Source organism: Chelonoidis abingdonii, chromosome 16, assembly GCF_003597395.2.
Source record: "Chelonoidis abingdonii isolate Lonesome George chromosome 16, CheloAbing_2.0, whole genome shotgun sequence".
In the NCBI taxonomy this organism is placed as follows: Eukaryota; Metazoa; Chordata; order Testudines; family Testudinidae; genus Chelonoidis; species Chelonoidis abingdonii.
The window spans coordinates 11,646,139-11,664,881 of NC_133784.1; the positions used below are offsets into that span (position 1 = coordinate 11,646,139).

Below are 18,743 nucleotides of genomic sequence, written 5' to 3' on the forward strand. Positions count from 1 at the left end.
CCCATTTGCAGGTGCTTCCCTTACATACATTGTTACAAGGCTATTCATTATATATTTGTAACCACTTTCTTGCCTAACAGTTTTTTTTCTGATGTGGGTGGTCACCTGAACAGGGTGCTAGCTCAGCTTTTCACCTGGCTGTTCTCTTTACTTGCCAGACAAGTTGGTATCTTTTCACATGCTCTGACATCTAAAATATACATGCTACATATTACATAGCCTACAACAATATACTTTGGGACAACCTTAACTATGTGTTAACCAAGGTTTTTGTCAGTATATGTATGTAATATTTCAGCTAACAGACTGCCTCCATGCAATATTTATCAAAACTGGAGAAGTCCATGGAAGTCTGGACAGCTTTAGAAAGATTCACTTTATGATTAACATTTGCCCTCTCTGGACAAATACATGGAGAACAAAGACTGGAGGGGCAAACATACATGATATACAAATAAAGGTTCAAGGGAGATCATTCCTAGTTTGATATCAGGTCTCTTTTGCTGGACAATGACTAATCTGATTATTCACCCATGAAAGCTCATGCTCCAAAACGTCTCTTAGTCTATAAGGTGCCACAGGATTCTCTGCTGCTTTTAATGACTAATCTAGTTTACCAAGCAGAACTTAGAGGCTATTGGCTTGCATGCTTTGTTCCACCACACAATGTATAAAGTGTGGAATCTGAAATACCAGTAAACTCCTTGCTAGAACCCAGAATAATTGCTACACTCTGTTATGGAGCCTCTGGAAGCAACAACTATTTTCCTGGCAGTGTGCATCTCTTGTCTTCTTTTCCTTTCAGCATGGAAAAAGATGTCTGGAAGTGGGAAGCTGCCACCTGGCCCTATTGCTTTTCCCATCATAGGAAATGCACTGCAGCTGAATATGAAGAACTTGCCCCAATCAGTGCGTGAGGTAAAAGTATTTGTTTCTCATCTATTGTAAGTGGAGGTTAAGCAGAGCCTAGTTCAAGCAGAACTCCGTGAAATGTCTCGCATTTACACAGTGGCAATCCCATGTCACTCAACTCCTCATAGTTCAGTCTTAATTTTCCCCCCCATAAATATAATCAATCTTGAATGCTAGATATAAACTGTTCATGTTAACCTATGCCTTTTAATATAGGTGTCTAAATCACAGGTAATTCAGAATATACCTGCCCAGCTTCACGGCAAGATGTACAGACAATCACACTGTGGGGGGAGTGGTCTAGTGGGTTCTGTCCAGAAAGGGAAGTCAGACCTGGTTTTTATTCCTACCTCTGCAACAGACTCTGGTTCTGTCTACACTTGGAGCTTGGAGTCTGATTCCCAGCTCACCTGGACAGACTTATGCCATCAAGCTAGTGTGCTAAAAACAGTAATAGCTGTGGAAGCATGGGCTAGTGACCCTAAGCATAAACTTACTTGTACCCCTTGGGTATGTATTCGGGGCAGCTAGCCATGCCACTCTCTGTGCTACTTGGGCTATGCTACGGTTCTTAGTGGGCTAGCTCAATGAGAACTGGCATGAGTAGGTCTGTTCAAGTTGGGAATCAAACCCGTAGCCCCAAGTGCAGATGTAGCCCACGGGTGCATCCAAGTAAGTCACCTAAGTGCTCTCTGCCTCAGTTTCCCCATGTGTAAAATTGCTGTAATGATATTTGCCTACTTCACAAGGGGATGGTAAGGTGTCAGCTGCAGGTCAGCTTTGAAAAAATGGCTTTGTTCTGCTCCATGCTATTGTTTCACTATAATTATCATCTCAAATAGCATCATCACAGATGCGAATGGCAATCCACAGCCTGGGATCTGACAGCCAAGTTGGTTTCTTTGCTTCTGGCTCACCATCGCAAATAATAAAAGTTAAACAGGAGAAACTCTGCCCTCAGTTACATCTGTTCACCCTCATTCTTATCAAATCCTACCATAAAGAGTTACAGATATGTAACCCCATTGTGGTTGATTTGCACAGGTGTAATGGATTGGAAATTAGGCAGTAAGTCTGTTGGTAATGTAAAAGGGGAAACAGACTCTCACTCCACTCTCTCTGTGGCTCTGCAGGGCTGACAGGAATAAGGAAAAACTGTCTTGTCATTATAAAGTCAGCAGATGTTACTAGGAATAAATGGAGGCAGGAGTTCTATGGTGTTAGAAGTGTCATTTGTACACAGTTATTTTTCTGAGTGGAATTGAATTGTCGTTAGTTAAATAGCTCAAATTGCTAGAGCTCACAAATGAAAGGACCTGCATTAATTCCAACTGTTAGCAGGATGAAAAAATTAAATAACACAGACAGAACGATCCTTCTTTCACTCTCACTCTTTCCCGCTAGGAAAAACACAGTGTTAACAAAACATGAAGATTAGAAACTGAAGCATAAGTCAGACAGTCCCCAAGTCAGAATAGTAAACTCTGACTAGTATTATCTTAGCCGCATACAAGCTCTTTCATTAATTTGTAATTTGATCTGCTCACATTCTTATTCTTAATTGAGTGGATTTATGTTAAAACGTGCTGGTTTTGTGTGTTAACTTTGACAGCTCAGTGAAAAGTACGGTCCGGTTTTCACAATATATTTGGGCTCAGAGCGGGTTGTGGTGCTGTATGGACAGGAGGCTGTGAAGGAAGCGCTGATTGATCAAGGGGACGAGTTCAGTGACAGAGGACGTATGCCAGTATTTGAAAGGTTGACCGACAAAAAAGGTAAATTTCCAGTAACCTCAGCATATAGAGGTGATATTCTCTGTATGTGGGTTATACAACTGAGACGACAAAAGGGGAAGCAGCTGGAGTTTCATTTAGAACAGTAGCAAAGATTGGTTCCATTCCTGTCACTCCACTAGCTCCCTAACATGAATGGGTCATAACATCTCACTACAGGTGAGTGAGAGGCAGTGACTAGGCCATTGCACAGTAGAAGGGCCAGAATACAGCCAGGAGACCAGAGCTAGAGAGCCCAGAGGGTCAGAACAGATCATGAATTCCTATCCCCTTCTTCCCCAGCTTAGTGATGTAACAAAGCCGCAGAGGGCCCTGGTCCAAGAATAGATTAAGAGGCCCCTTTTTTCCAATCACAGGCCATAGCCCACAACCTTCCTCCCTCCCCCACAACATCCCAGCCTACAACTCACCTTATCACCCCCAAAATCCCCTATTTCCCCCCACACCCCTCACATCTCACCCCACTTGCCCTCAATCCCTCACCCTGCAGTTCACTGATGCTTCCCACTCACCCTATAACACTTCAACAACTGGCCCATCAGCCCTTCACCTACTGCCCTTGAGACCTTCCTGGCCACTCACTGGTGCCCCCACAGTTCAGCGCTCCACTGCCATCCCAGGCTAGGGCTGCTCCTCCCAATCCCAGCTGCCCAGTGGTGCCCATCTCCCACTCCACACTCATGTGGCCTGAGTCCAACTGGAGTGATGAGTGTGGTTGTGAGTTGGTGCACAGGGTTGCATCACCCCTTAGATTTCGGCTGGCTACTCCTCTGTCATGACAAAGGGAAGCTGGTCCAAACCTGAATGCCCAGTTGCAGTGCCACTCAGAGCTGGGCCAGCTGCTCCTCCATCCGACCCCATGCTCCAGGTGATGTGCTGGAGCACTGCTTCATCTGATTGAGCCCCCATAAACTTCTAGGCATTGGCAACTGCACCACTTGTGCCATTGTAGCCATGCCACTGTTTGTCCTCACTAGACTAGGTACGTCCCAGGAGGGGTGGAGGATTATTTTTGTTATTGTTTCACTTTGTTGCCTGAGTTTAGATTATGTATTAATTATACAGATTACTTCAGTATTCCCAGTTATCATTTTGAGGGTTGCCAGGTTCTTGCCCCCAAGATCAGGCCCAGAATTATAAAACTTATTATAGAGTCGGGAACCCAGATGTGCACAGTTGCAACACTCACACAATAGGAACTCTTTTATATTTACAAATATTATTTATTAATACATTTAGCCCTGTCACAAACACTCCAACTCAGTAAGGTAGGTATAGATACTATGGAATGTACATCTGCACATCCATATACTCACGCCATCCCTTGTAGAATAACCTGAAATGTTAGCTATCATCTTCCTCATCACCATCACCTCCCTCATCATCACCAGTAACCATCATTCTGGCACCTCCCTAGGGCTACATCTCTCCTACCACCCCTAGGCTGGGATGCCACTTTTATAATATGTTACGCTGATGCCGCTGGAACTTTAGATCCACTGCACAGACCTCTGCCACTTGAGCTAATAGAGTAACCATTAACAGTAGTAGGTTGTCATCTTTACTTGTAGACCATCACTAGGAGCTGAGTGGTGCTGGTGTATGTCCAGTGATGACAGTATCTTTGGAGATTTTAGCCGCTAAACACTAAGCCCTGGTCTACACTCCGAATTTAGGTCAAACTTTTTTTTGACTTAAAGGGCTCTTAAAATCGATTTCTGTACTCCTCCCCGACGAGGGGATTAGCGCTGAAATTGACATCGCCATGTCGAATTCAGGGTAGCGTTGATGCAATTAGACAGTACTGGCCTCCGTAAGCTATCCCAGAGTGCACCATTGTGACCACTCAGGACAGCCCTTTCAACTCAGATGCACTAATCAGGTACACAGGAAAAGCCCCGGGAACTTTTTAATTTCATTTCCTGTTTGACCAGCATGGCAAGCTCATCTGATCACTGTATGCGGAGATGAATCATTGCTATCAGAACTCTGTTCCAAAAGATGCAATACCAATATATATGCTAAAATCTCCAAGGGCAAATGTGAGGTGTTTATTTACAATGCTCACAACTGCAGCAGTGATCTGTGCAGACTCCCGCTTGCTGAGCTATGGCACATGCACGGGCAATCAAGGAAAAAGGGCAAGAAAGGATTGTCTGCCGATGCTTTCATGGTGGGAGAGGGGGAAAAGGGGGGTGACTGACATGTACCCCAAACCACCTGCGGCTACCTTTTCCATTATCTCAGTTATTTTTAATTAATAAATAAAGAATGAATGGTTTAAAAACAATAGTTCAGGGGTCGGCAACCTTTCATCAGTGGTGTGCCGAGTCTTCATGTATACACTCTAATTTAAGGCTCTGTGTGCCGGTAATACATTTTAAAGTTTTTTAGAAGGTCTCTCTATAAGTCTATAATATATAACAAAACTACTGTTATATGTAAAGTAAACAAGGTTTTCAAAATGTTTCAGAAGCTTTTATTTAAAATTAAATTAAAATGCAGATCTTATTAGTTTAGTGTGATCCTTCCCCTTGCTGAGTTTTCCAATGTCTGGTGGCACATATTTAAATACTTTAAGCTACACACAGGTTTCTGAGTTATAAGTTGATAACTGGCTGGCAGGAGGTCAGCAGCTGGAACCCCAGATGGACAGCTGAGGTGAGTGGAGCTGGCGGCTGGTTGGGCTGAGCAGGGCTGGAAGCCTGGACCCTGTCTGGCAGGCGGCCTGCGCTGGAAGCAAGGTGAGTGGGGCTGCAGCCGGGACCCCAGCTGATAAGGGGCCAGCAGACAGAACCCCAGAGTGGCAGCGGGCTGAGGGGGTCAGCCCGCCCAGCTCTGGGATTTCAAGGGCTTATAACTTCAGTAGATTTTCTTGGGAATGGCAAAGTCACACATTGACACACAGGCCAGCCCCTAGCCAAATTTCACATCCCAGCTCTGCCAAATGGGAGTGCTAGAGTTTTTCAAAGAAAAGGTCTCAGCATTTTTTAACATGGGCAGAACAACATATTTTTCTCTAACCTTGTTTGTGGAAATGAACACTTTGGCTAAAATATTCAAAAAACGTTCAACCTGAGGCACACAGACAGAAATTTTTTTAGCCCAAATGGTTACAATTTGGCAAACTAATGTGTTTCCCAGTTTACTTCTAATTTGTAGTTTGTGTCAGTACATATACTTTGCTCTAATTACTATGACTGGAAGAATTCTCATTCCGGTGATGGGCCAAGCTCTGTTAGAGAACAAACTACAGGTATTGGACATGTTAATTGTGGCAGGGTGCTGGCTAAGAAACTCTGAGCCAGGCCTCTGTCATATCCACTCCAATCAAGAAAGGGGAATTGGAACGGGCTGAGTAAGCTGGCCTCATTAGCTAGGGGCTGCATAAAGGCTGGCAGGAAGGAAGCCAAAAGGAGAAGGAAGGGTAGGAGCCAGAGAATAGAGGGAGGGAGAACTCATCGCTGCTGGCTGCAAGACTGAAGCTGTTTGTAGCTACAAGGTGGTGGGAAAGTAAACTGTAAATAAAGAGCACCCGTGATTACACCAACACAGAGGTCTCAGGCTGGTTTGTGGGCGTAGCAGAAGCTAGAGGGGCCCAGCTGCACCTCATTACAATAATGAACTGAATTATTTTTCTTCCTCATAATTGCTCTGAAACTGCAATGAGTTTCATGTGTAGGATATGGTGGTAATTAAACATATCAAACAGATAAGGTACAGAGTGATGACTGTGTAACACAGTCTCCCAAGCAGAACACAGATACAAATAAAATTTGAGTTCAAGGTCATAAACTTAAAAGTTTATGAACAGGATTATATGACAGGGTTGACTGCTATAGCAGGGGACTGGACTCAGTGACCTACAAGGTCCTTTCCAATCTTATGTTCCTATGAAACACTGAATAAATAATGTTTGGGTGGGTTTGAAAGTCTGGCCCCTCCCTCCTTTTTTTTCCATTCTCTTCTCTTCTTCAGGTATTCCTATGGGCAATGGGAAGCCGTGGAAGCAGCTACGCCAATTTACACTCACCACCTTGAGGGATTTTGGGATGGGGAAAAAGAGCTCTGAAGAGCGAATCCTGGAGGAAGCCCATTTCCTGGTGGAAAGGCTCAAAAACACTCACAGTGAGGATCAACTTTACGTCTGTTGGAAATTAGAATTGAAGAGTCAGTTAAAGTCTTTCTGCTTTACATGATATTAAATATTGAGTAGTGGCTCAGATACTGATATTGGTTCAAACATCTTCTAACTAAGAAACTCTGAGCCAGAGCTCAGCCTGTAGCAGCACATATAACTAATTGTGTTAATATAATACAAAAGTATGTAGGCAAAGGTCTAAAGATGACCTTTTCTGGCTATTGTTCCCCATGTAACCCTTCTGCCCCTCTGAGCTGGCAGCATAAAGGGCCGGGTTCAGTATCCAGGGGTTCTGTTTCAATAACACAATGCAAAACCGGCTCGAGCCCCCACCCAGTGACCTGGGACAATTACATACCACCCCTCCAGGCGCCTCTAGGAGGCAATACTTCCCCTCTCGCAAGCACAGAATCTGAGTGTAGCAAAATCCTTTTAATAAAGGAGGGAAACAATGTGGCATCATATTGGGGAAACACCATAAACAGGATTCATAACATAAACCATGAACAAAAGACTCTCCAATCATCCCCACAAACTGCTCTGCTTGCTGTTCTGTGGGCCACTCCAACTGTCCCACAAACCGCTCAGCTCCACTCTGCTCACTGTTCCATGAGGTGCTCCAGCCATGCTGCAAACTGCTCCATTCTGCCAGCTGCTTAGTGATAGATCTTCAGGCTCCCCCACTAGTTAACACAGCACTCAGCTCAGTAAGTTTAGCTCTTTTAGTGATTTCAGCTTGTAGTAGGGGAGCCCCAGTCCTGGTGCACCGTTGGCCTAAGGTGAATTCAGCTCAGCAACCTCCAGAGAGAGAAGGCACAATTGGTGTTCCAGGCCCACACCATCAGGTACACATACCAGCCCCCAACCTCTCTCAATTCACTGGGTTTTGGAATCCATGTCCCTTGTCTAGCAAGTGCTACATAGTTAATGGTGAAATCCTCTGTCATAAAACAGTTTCATAGTCCTTCATTCACATAATCAGGGTAACAACACGTTATTCTTCCTGCCCCAAAAACAGAGAAATTGGGGATCCCACAGCTGTCAAAGTGACCATTTCAGGCTGCCTTGGACTCGTGCTAGGCGGGGTAGGTGTGCCTATGCAAACAAGATCAGCCCCTGAAATTCTTTTCCACACTCGCCATAATTCACAACTAGATGTCAGGGTAGAGCTCATCCTGACTCTGCTTACATCTATGTTTTCTACCCACTGATCTATGAGCAAATGGAAAAGGTTTGTCTAGAGTTGGCAGAAGCTAAGACAGCGAAGCAGATAAGAGTGGATCCATTTATCTTCGGTCTGCTGCGTTAATGAGACACCCAAGCCTAGAGTTGCTTATTCTCATTTCCATCTCTGCTACACGTCTGATACAAATTTGGCACCTACATTCTATAATGATGGGCTCCCACAGGAATGATTGGAAACCACCGTGTAAATGGACAATGCTTTATAAGTGACCCACTAATTATTACTATTTATATTCCAATAGTGAGTACAGATCCCAAAATTGGGGCTATATTGTGTGTATGCTATAGTAACAGAAGGACTGTTCTGTACTGCAAGCAGCATACATCTGAAATAGACATGAAAAATAAAAAGTTGAGGAAGGAAGTGTGATGGATCTGCTAAGCAGGGGACTATATGGATGCCATTCTGGCAGACATGCAGGAAACATCTTGCAGAGCCCTCTGCACAGGATCCTATTCTGAAAGCATTGGGATCCTTACTATGAAATAGGCCCCAAGTCAGACAGGCAGGTGTCACTCAGAGAGGCACTAATGGCTCCTGGTCAGGCCAGAGTGTGCCAGGCAGAGAACAGCAGAGCAGACAGAGTGAAAACTGATTGCCAAGAAAAAAAGTGGCATGAGTTTAATTTAGCGTTTGAGAAGTAAGAGTGGGAAATTGGGGCAGCCCTAACCCACCCTCCCCAGGGAATATTGCTGTCAGTCCTACCTTGAATCTTTCCCTGTGGTTGAAGTTCCACAACATCCCCGTACTGCCAGTGACTCTGATGCTGAGGGTCAAGACACTGAATTCAAACTGACTCTTTTTAGTTTTGTTTTGCTCCAGGGCGACCCTTTGACCCCACCCTCTTCCTCACCCATGCCGTCGCCAATGTCATCTGCTCCATTGTCTTTGGGGACCGGTTTGACTATGAAGATGAGAAATTTGTGACTTTAATAAATCTCATAATGGAAAGTAGAAAAATCCAGCGCTCTCCCTGGACAGAGGTATGTTCAGGGGTTTATTCTATTCTTCTTTCTATTGGGAGAGGGGATAGTAATTTCTTTCTTCAACTATTAATTTTCCATAAACTAATGTTATTTCAGTTTCCCATAATGGTCTCCTTCCAGTTAGGCTGCAGCTACTATTAAATCCAGCCTCAAACTTGTTTCTAAGTATTGTTTAAATTCCCACACAAAACACGTCATTAGCTCAGAATTAAATTTTCTTAAGGGTATTCACTATCAACATTATCGGTAAAAATCAAGGAAGTTGCCAGTTAAAATGTTAACATCCACACCAATCACGTCACATGCCTTATCACTTAAGCAACATGATAGTGAATGTGATCATTTTCCTCACCTCCATAATAAACTCCTTTTCACTTCCAACTCTCAGACACTTACCTCCATGCCCCCTTCCTGAAAACCTCGCTAAAATGTACCTCAAGTTAAGGGCCAAACTATCTGCTGGCATAACTCATTCGAAATCAATGGCGTTACATTGGCAGAGAATGTTAGTCTCTTAAATTTGACCTCAGCACGACTAAAGTAAATTTCCCTTTGAAAATCTATAATGTGCTACCACTTGCCAAGAAAATCTGTGTTCAGAGTTAAGATAGTGCACTTCAGTGTGATTTTTCAAAAACAAGATGTGTCTATTCAAGATGGTTTTATTTTGAAAATAATGGAGAGCCTTTTAGCTAATGTAACTGAATGTCCCCGAAGTTTTTGTGTGGGATATATATATGCATTGGGTAATGGGAGTTGGTAAAGTTTTCAAAAGTTCTTCAGAATCCATTTAGAAAATAAGGTGTCACAGAAGAGTCTGTGCTGCTGTAGTTAAGTCATTTGAGTAAATACTATGAAGGAAGCTTCTCTGCCCAGGAAAACCAAGATGTGTTTTTCTTTCAATCTTTACAGCTGTACAATTTTTTCCCGACTCTCATGCATTACATCCCTGGGCCTCACCAGAGAATCTTTAAACTCTTCGAGGAGTTGAGAAAGTTTGTTCTGGAGAGAGTGGAGATGCACAGAGAGTCCCTGGAGCCCAGCTGCCCTCGAGACTTCATCGATGCTTTCCTCATCAAAGTAAAACAGGTACGTGATAGCTGCAGCCCTTCCCCTTTACTGGAGAGTGGGTTATACATATCAGTGCTATTTATTTGTTAAGGAGCAACAGAGTATGTGGCTTTTCAGAAGCCCCTAAAGGGAGACAAGGAAATTATAATATAATATATAATATTCACCTCATTCACGTAAAAGCACATTAGTGAACAGAAATGGCCTACAGCACTGCAATAATACTGCTGTAATCTCCAGTACTATGGCCCATTTCTGTAGGATTTGTATAACAATGCCAGGTGGGTCACATTTTGGGTAGAAAATGAGACTTCTTTGGCTTGTGACAATAGATCCAATGCTTTTATAATCAATTCTCAACCATCTGTACCAAACCTTTTTGCAGGAGCAACATAACAGACAGTCGGAATTTACCACTGAGAGTTTGTTAAGAAGAACATTAGACTTATTCTTTGCTGGAACAGGGACAACCAGTGACACCCTGAAACATGGACTCAAGCTTCTTATGAAATACCCAGAAATCCAAGGTAACAGTGACACACACACACACAAAATGTGAAGTCTTGAGGAGATGTGAGGAGTACCTGGCTCTATAGATGAGTAAATGTAAGCAGAGACTCCTCCGTTAAATCACCAGATCACATCTGGCCTGGGTTGGCAGTGACCTGCATGACTGCCATGTGGTGAATGTTCTTTGGTTTATGTGAAGTGAGTTGAAGATTGTTGGGGGACTTTCTTACTCCAGTTCCCTGCAGGCAGAAGTTCTCATCCAAAAAGCACCAGTACAGTGGGCATTACTTGTCCCCATATTGGACGTCTGAGGAGAGGATCCAAAGGCTGAATGGGGCTGTTGTGATTTAATTCCTCTCTCAAATCTGGATCAGTGTTCAGGGTCTCTGATAAGGGAAGTGCATGTGTATGTCTATGCTACAATTAAACATCCGTGGCTGGCCCGGGTCAGCTGGGTCTGGCTCACAGAGCTTGGGCTACGGGACTGTTTAACTGCTGTGTAGATGTTTTGGCTTGGGCTGGAGCCCGGGCTCTGGGACCCTCCCTCTTCCTGCGGTCCCTGAGCCTTGGCTCCAGCCTGAGCCCTAACCTCTAAACAGCCCTATAGCCTGAGTCCTGCGAGCCTGAGTCAGCTGACATGGCCAGCTGTGGGTGTTTAATTCCAGTGTTTGTAAAAGAGAAACCTGCCCTGCCACTGACCAGGGTGTATCTGTTCTGTGGGTAACAGATGCTTTCACATTCCGGGGCTGTCAAATGGGCTCCTTCCCCCTGAATGAAGGCAAAGTTGTTTTGCCTTTGGAGTTAATGGCCTGTAGAGGACTGGATCACGTAAGGGCTTAAATCAAAGCTCTGCCACTGCTAAAAGAACAGCTGTATCCAGTGCTAATTCCAACTTCATATTAGCAAATGGCCAGGGGGTGGGGAGGGGCGGAGATGCTTTGGGACTCTCTTGCTTAGTAGATATTTAGATGCACTGGTGATAATTTTACATTATGCTCTAGTTAGTAACAGAACCAGCTATATGAACAATATCACTGCCCGGTAATTACGTTGTTGGCCCTTTGTCATAGTATAATAGTTTCTGTAACACAAAATTTCACCTGTTTTGTTATATTCCCCATGTCCATCTGCTGAGATTTGTTGTGGGGATAGAGCGATAGAATTTGTGCAAATCTATGGGAATTCTGTTTTTACTCTTGTTAAATCTCATTAATTTGATGACAGAGAAGGTTCATGAAGAGATTGACTGTGTGATTGGCCGAAGCCGAAGACCCTGTATAGGAGACCGAACACAGATGCCCTACACAGATGCTGTGGTCCATGAGACGCAGAGATTCATCTCTCTTGCCCCTCTTGGTATCCCACGTGCTGTAACTAGAGACACTTGTTTCAGAGAATACATTATCCCCAAGGTCAGTTCTCGGTGTTTCTGTGAAAGGGCAAGTTCTTCTGCCTTTTTTTCTTTTTCATTTTGAGTTGATCACAATAGAAATAGTTTGGACAGTTTTTGTGTTGTGGGAGTTTTAAATAATTGCCAGGAATGTACCAATTATATTGAAACATTCCAAGCCCCTGTATGAAGCTGAACAAACTTTCATAGTCTGCAGGTTAGGGTTTCCATCCAGAAGAGGGTTTGAGAGCCTAGTTGCGTAGCAGTAAGATATGGAATAGAGAATAACTTTAGCAGTGATGTGCAGCTAAGATTTTGGTATCACACCAATGTGTACCATCATTCCCCTCTTTTTTGGGGCCAAAGGGGGGGGTGTTTCTGGGGAAACTTCTTGACACTGTTCGGTCAAATCAAAACAAAATAGTGCATGCAAATGAGTGATGAATGAATACGTTTAAAAAGGATCAGAGCTTCCTGCACTTTTGCCCATTTCTGGAATTGAATGCAAACCAGTACAGATAAATACACATCACAAAACAAACCACGCTTCAAGGCTGAGGTTTCTGTGAAATTGAGTCGGGCTCTTACTGTTAGTCGGATGATGCCAGTTACTGAGCTCAGTTCAGCCAGCAAGCCAAAAAAAATCAGAAAAAATATTCGTTTAGCTTCTGAAAATCTTTGCAATTTGTCAGCAAGTTGGAAAAATCTGGTCTACTTCAGAAATCTTGGTGTGGATTTTATTCCCCTTCTTCAACACTTTAGCCCAGTGGATAGGGCACTTTCTTGGGATGTGGGAGACCTAGTTTTGTACCTCCACTCTGGAGCCAGGACTTGAACTCAGATTTCCCCAGTAACTAGCCTAAGCACCAGGCTATAGGCTATACTTGGGTGAGTCCTCAGTCTCTCTTGCTGAAGCTATTCTGTTTTGTATCAATACTTAAATATTCAGTGAAGCAGGGACTCAAGCGCAGGTCTTTCCCCTACCAGCTACTCAAGCACAGGTCTTTTGTGCCCCCCACCCCGCATTAGGCCAAAAACCTGGGAGGTAAGAAATATGGATTGAAATCTTCCCTCTGCTTGATTCAGAGAAGGGCTTTGAATCCACAGCTCCTGCCTCCCAGATGAGTGCCTTTCTCACCAGGCTATAGAGTCATTCTCGCTGGCTCAGTGGATATTTAAATGTTAATAAAAAGTAGAACAGCTTCATAAGGACAGATTGAAAGGAGCCTATCCTGGAATATCTGAGAGCTTGGAGGTTAATATTCTCATTTTGGATGCGAGGAAGATCTGAGTTCAAATTGCTGCTCCAAATTGGGGATTACAACTTGCATATCTCACATCCCAAGTACCTTAGCCTCTGGCCTAAAAGTAATAAAGAGACACACACCCCGGCTCATATGTGTTTTCTGAAGTGAATAATTTTTCCCACATAAAACTAATTGGGTCAAATTTGAAAATAGTTTTTGATCATCCGAAACTGCATTTCTGGTGGATAAATTTTACCCAGTGCTAATCTCCACCAAACTCTGCACCTGTTGAGCTGTTAAAATGTACCAGAACTCACCATACTCAGGGGTGGGGTTGCTGACTGAGTTTCACTGTAAAATTGCATGTGGCTTTTAGCTTAATTAGGAATTATGGGGAAACTGTTGGTGTGATGAATACAGTATCTTGACCAGGAAACCTCAAATGCTTCAGAGCATCAGCTCAGAGGTGCAAGTGAAACTTCTGGATCTTAGTCAAACTGTCCCCAAACTTTTAGATGTTGAATTCAGGATAATGATCAGATAGGAACAACTTCTCTGAAGAGGATTTCCCTGTGGATGGGACTTCAGTGGGATTAGCTCTTCTCATGGAATTTTAATATTTCTACTTCTGGTTGAAAACATCAAGTTCAGGAACTGCAAGGAAATGAAGAAAAATCAAGATGGGACCCACTGTCCAGCTCTGAATTTTGAAGGTTTCTCTGCTTTGGATAGTATCCACTTTAACTCTGTTTATATGTTTACTAATTTAGGGCACCACTATATTCCCTGTGCTGCAGTCAGTCCTATATGACAGCAAGGAATTTCCAAACCCAGAGCAATTTAACCCAGGGCATTTCTTGGATGAAAATGGTGCCTTCAAGAAGAGTGACTTCTTCATGCCTTTTTCTATAGGTAAAGTTATCCATGTTTATTTCAGATCGCGGACTGTCTTCTAGCTTTGCCTCAATGAGTCTACTGGCTCACACTGTCTGCAGAAGGTTTTCAGGTGGTCCATGAATCAGAGTCTCTCACGCTAGTAAATTATCTATCTGTCTTTAAACCGTGTTACTTCCCACTAGCTGTCTGAAGTGACTTTTCAGATGCACTCGACATACTCCTCTCTTTGCTCTGCTTGGCAACTTCATGCTTTTCTGGTGTCTGTCTGGTGTAAATGAATCCATGATCAATTATTCCTTCATCCACCTATTCATGATCCTGCCTGCACCTCCTTACTTGTTACTCGATAGCCACCACATTACTTCCCCCTTAGCACTTATTAACAAACTTGAGAAGTGCATAAGCTATTCCTCAGATCTCACATCTTCCCAACTCTCTCCCCAAACTGGATTTAAAAAGACCGCTTTATATATGGAACTCAAACCTTAAAAAATTTTTGAATGTCTTCTCAAGCCCCAAATGCTTTCCTACCATCCTGAACTCGGAGTGACTTCCATTATCCTCCATCCATAGAAACAGCATGTAAAATGTTGCAAAGAAAGATCTCCAGCATCTCTTCAATATTCCTTATTCATTGCAGGGAAACGGAGTTGCTTGGGAGAGGCTCTGGCTCGGATGGAGCTATTTTTGCTACTGACAACGGTTTTGCAGAACTTTACCTTGAAGCCTCTTATTGACCACAAGGATATTGATATAACTCCGATGACTTTAACCTCAAATGCCCCAATGTCCTACCAGCTCATTGTTATTCCTCGGTAAACACCTTGAAAAGTCACCTCCATTTCCTGAGATGATTAATTTGATTGTCTGTGAACTTGAACTCCTTAATACAGTGACAGAAATTAACTAATTGCCATGAAATGCAGACAAATTAGTCAGCTTTTTAAGTAAATAGGATATAACAAAATTAAGTGTTATACCATAAAATAACTGTATGGCATGTACAATAATCCTGCAGTGTTCTCAAATGGGCTCAGGTGTGAATCTATTCTCAACATAAGCTGGGTTTGTTTTCAATTCATTTGTGGTGTAGTTGACAAACGTGAAAGCTTGTTTGACAGCTCTAAAGGCTGCTCTGTTCACAAGGAGCTAGTAACAATGTCCAGCATTTTAGGTCTGTTCTGCAGGGCCGGCGCTTCCATTTAGGCGACATAGGCGGTTGCCTAGGGCACCAGGATTTGGGTGGGGGGGCATTTTGCCACCCTCAGCGTCAATTCAGCAGCGAGGGGTCCTTCTGTGCTCCGGGACCCACAGCTGAAGTGCCCCGAAGACCAGGAGCACAGAAGGACCCCCCCGCTGCAGAATAGCTACCAACGACCGGGAGCGCAGAAGGACCCCAGCCTAGGGCACCAAAAAGCCTAGCGCCGCTCCTGCTGTTCAGCCAATGATAGTGAATTATGACGTTCTGCTTCGGTGGAGAGAGTTTCTGTGGTAGGGGGACTGAACTAGCATTCCCACTCCCCACTTTACCCAGGCAGGTTCAGATAAATTCAGTAGGATTAATCTTTTACTCTTCATACAGATTCTTTCTATAATTTTTGTAACTCACCTGTGTCATCTTAAATCTATAAAATAAGATTCCAGGAATGTCCGTCTGTGCATCACTCAGTGGGAAGGGAGGGAAGTGACTACAAATGTGGTTGAGCTCCTTTTGTTCAGAATATCACCCTGTGGAATAATCATTAGGTTTTGTGGTTTGTTACCATCCAGTTTTTAAGTTCTCAGCCATTTTGAATTGATGAATTACTCCCACAGGTACAGTAAGGCATGTATTTAAGCCCTGCCCAGAATCCTAGACCACTGTAATATCCCGGGAAACTCAACCAGTCGCCACCTTTTTTCAGCTATCTTGCATGCAACAAATTCATTGGTTGTATGAGGAAGACTGCATAGAGGGTGTATTACTTGGACCAGCTGCCACACCCGTAGGCCTAGATACCAGCTGTGCAAATCCACACAGCTCTCCCAGCACAACACAACCACACACAAATCAACACAACAACACAACCAGCATACACAATAACCCCAAATATCACATCCAAGCCAAGAATGTCTGTAGAGTCAGTGTGAAGTGAAGGAAACAGCTACAAGCATGGCTGAGAGCTCCTGATGTTTAGAGTATATCTACTTTCAGTCATCATTTGGATGTGCAGCCTGATATAGTGCAGTTTTTAAGTTCTCAGACATTTTTGGCTTTTTTACACACATGACATTAGGAATTATACCTGTGCAACAGCACAGACTTTCAGCTGCTAGTATTTATTTAATGTCACTATTTAACCCAATTTTATGATATATAGAATTCAAATGGCACTCAAATGGAGAGAGATAAGGGGCATCGTGTGCAACTGGAAGATACCAGTAAGATTAAAAGAGAAGGTCTATAAAACTGGTTCGTGGACTTTTACTGTATGGCAGTGAGTGTTGGGCAACAAAGAAAAAACATGAGCAAATGATCCATTCCCCAGAAATGTAAATGTTGAGCTGGATGAGTGGTCTAAGTGAGAAAGACCACCTGAGGAATGTGTATTTAAGACATGCTCAGAGTAACATCCATGAATGAAAAAATGAGGGAGTTCAGGCTCAGATGGGTTGGTCCTGACAACTATGTGGGTAAGAGAGTCCAAGAGATCAAGATTGAAGGGAAATGAGAGGAAGCTGACCCAAGAAGAAGTCATGAGATGTCCTAAAGGAAGACATATTAGCATGTGGTGTAATAGAGGATATGGCACTGAACAGATCACTTTGGAGGGAGATGATTCATAAAGTGGACCCCTTTTTACAGGATTAATGCAAGGAAAGAATCCCACTTACATTACACACAGAGGGTATGGGAAGATGGGTCTAATATCAATACAGTCCTGATGAAATCAGGATGTCTGGTAACCCTACTCAGAGCAGCTGTGGTAGGGGGAAAAAAAACAGCTGAGCAGCACAGAAGTATGGTGCCACCACCCCCATAAATTGGTGCCCAGGGCAACCACTTTATTCATCTGCCCTAAAACTGGCCCAGAGAAACCTGGAGGTGAGTGGGGTCTGGTGGAGTGTCCCCCATTGTTCTGCTTCCTGTTAGCCTCGCCCAATCAACCCCTATAGCCTGGGTCTGCCCCCTCCAGCGCTTCAACTCTCTAAATTCAGTTCCTGGCCCAAGTCTAACCTCACATTTCAACTTTGGCTTTCCCAAGAGCCCCTCCTGCCCCCATTAACCCCTCATTCTCTCCCCAAGAGCCCCTGCTGCCTCCACTCAACAGCTTATGTCCCTTAGCTTGCGCCTGCTCCTCCCAGTACAGGGGTCGCTGACACTGACACCCCTGCCTTGTGTAAACTGACCTCTGAGTAGGTTTCTTGTTATAGTTTGAAATACATCCAAGGGGCACCCTATCCCCAAACCACTGACCAAGATTTAGTAATGGTCCATCACAGAGGTAGTATAATTTACCCAGCAGGTGAGAACTGGGAGGAGGGGGTTACATTGTGATAAAAAGTTGTTTAATGGTAGGCAAGATAGTAGAACTGGTTGTAAAAAAAGAATAATATAACAAGGATTCTATTAAAACCGGAACAAAGAGAACTGGATTCCACCTACCTAGAATAATATTTTAACCCTTCTGCCAGGTGGAGCCAGCAGTAACCAGGGCCAAGTTCAATATCTAGGGGTTCCTTTTCAACAATACAACACAAAATTGGTTCGAGTCCCCACCCAGTAACCTAGAAAAATTACACATCATCCCTGGGTGCCTCTGAGAGGCAATACTTCCCCACTCATAAGCACAGAGTCTGGGTGTAGAAAAGAAACTTAATGAAAGGAGAGAAGTCACCCAACATTAATTAGGGAAAGTGCCACAAGCAGGATTCATTAAACATAGAAGTGTGAGCAGGACACTCACCCCAGAGTGTGTGGGGCAGTGCCTTCCGCCTCATGTTCTTGAATCCTACAACCAAAAGTTTCTTTACTGTACCCATTTCTGCTCCCTCACCAGACCCCACTCACAGTGAGTTGTCATTGGTCAGTGAGGACCCAGGGTTCAGAGGTAAATCTCTGTGAGTTCACCTCCCACCCAGGGAAGAAGCCACCTTGCTTGCTCTGCTATCTGAGTGTTTGCCGTGGCTGCCAGCTTGTCACTCCACTGGCCAGGGTCCTGCTGGCTCACTGCTCTTGCTGGCTGCCTGCTGCTCCCACTGACCTGTCAGTCACCTTCTTCTTGGCTGTGACCTTTGCAGGTCAGTCTGTTCATGATTTTTAGCTCTTAGCAGGCTGGACAGAAACATAGTCCCACCACAGCTGATTTCAGCTCTAATTGAGCATTTAAAATAACAAAGTGGCTCCTAAATGTAAACCTATTTAGCTCTGTCTTTGAACAGGTTATACCTAGACCACCAACCCTTGGGGAAAGACCACATTCACTGGCTGGAGCACCTATCCCCACCCTTTTACTTGAGCCCTGGGCTTAACGAGGTTCTTTCAGTTGAGGGTGACCCACTCATTTGGG

The 18,743-nt window shown here is 43.9% G+C and overlaps 1 protein-coding gene across 2 annotated transcripts; it reads left to right on the plus strand.

Moving 5' to 3' along the window:
- Positions 1-738: 738 nt before the first annotated feature.
- Positions 739-15,012, plus strand: LOC116823587 (cytochrome P450 2H2-like). 2 transcript variants are annotated; one of them, XM_032778198.1, is made up of 9 exons: positions 739-918; positions 2,525-2,687; positions 6,684-6,833; positions 8,915-9,087; positions 9,991-10,167; positions 10,535-10,676; positions 11,884-12,071; positions 14,067-14,208; positions 14,834-15,012. In XM_032778198.1, the coding sequence occupies exons 1-9, from the start codon at positions 739-741 to the stop codon at positions 15,010-15,012; spliced, it is 1,494 nt and encodes a 497-aa protein (XP_032634089.1). The 2 variants fall into 2 exon arrangements, with proteins under 2 accessions (XP_032634089.1, XP_032634091.1); XM_032778200.1 differs by lacking the exon at positions 9,991-10,167 and having other exon boundaries at positions 8,915-9,075.
- The last annotated feature ends 3,731 nt before the right edge of the window (positions 15,013-18,743 follow it).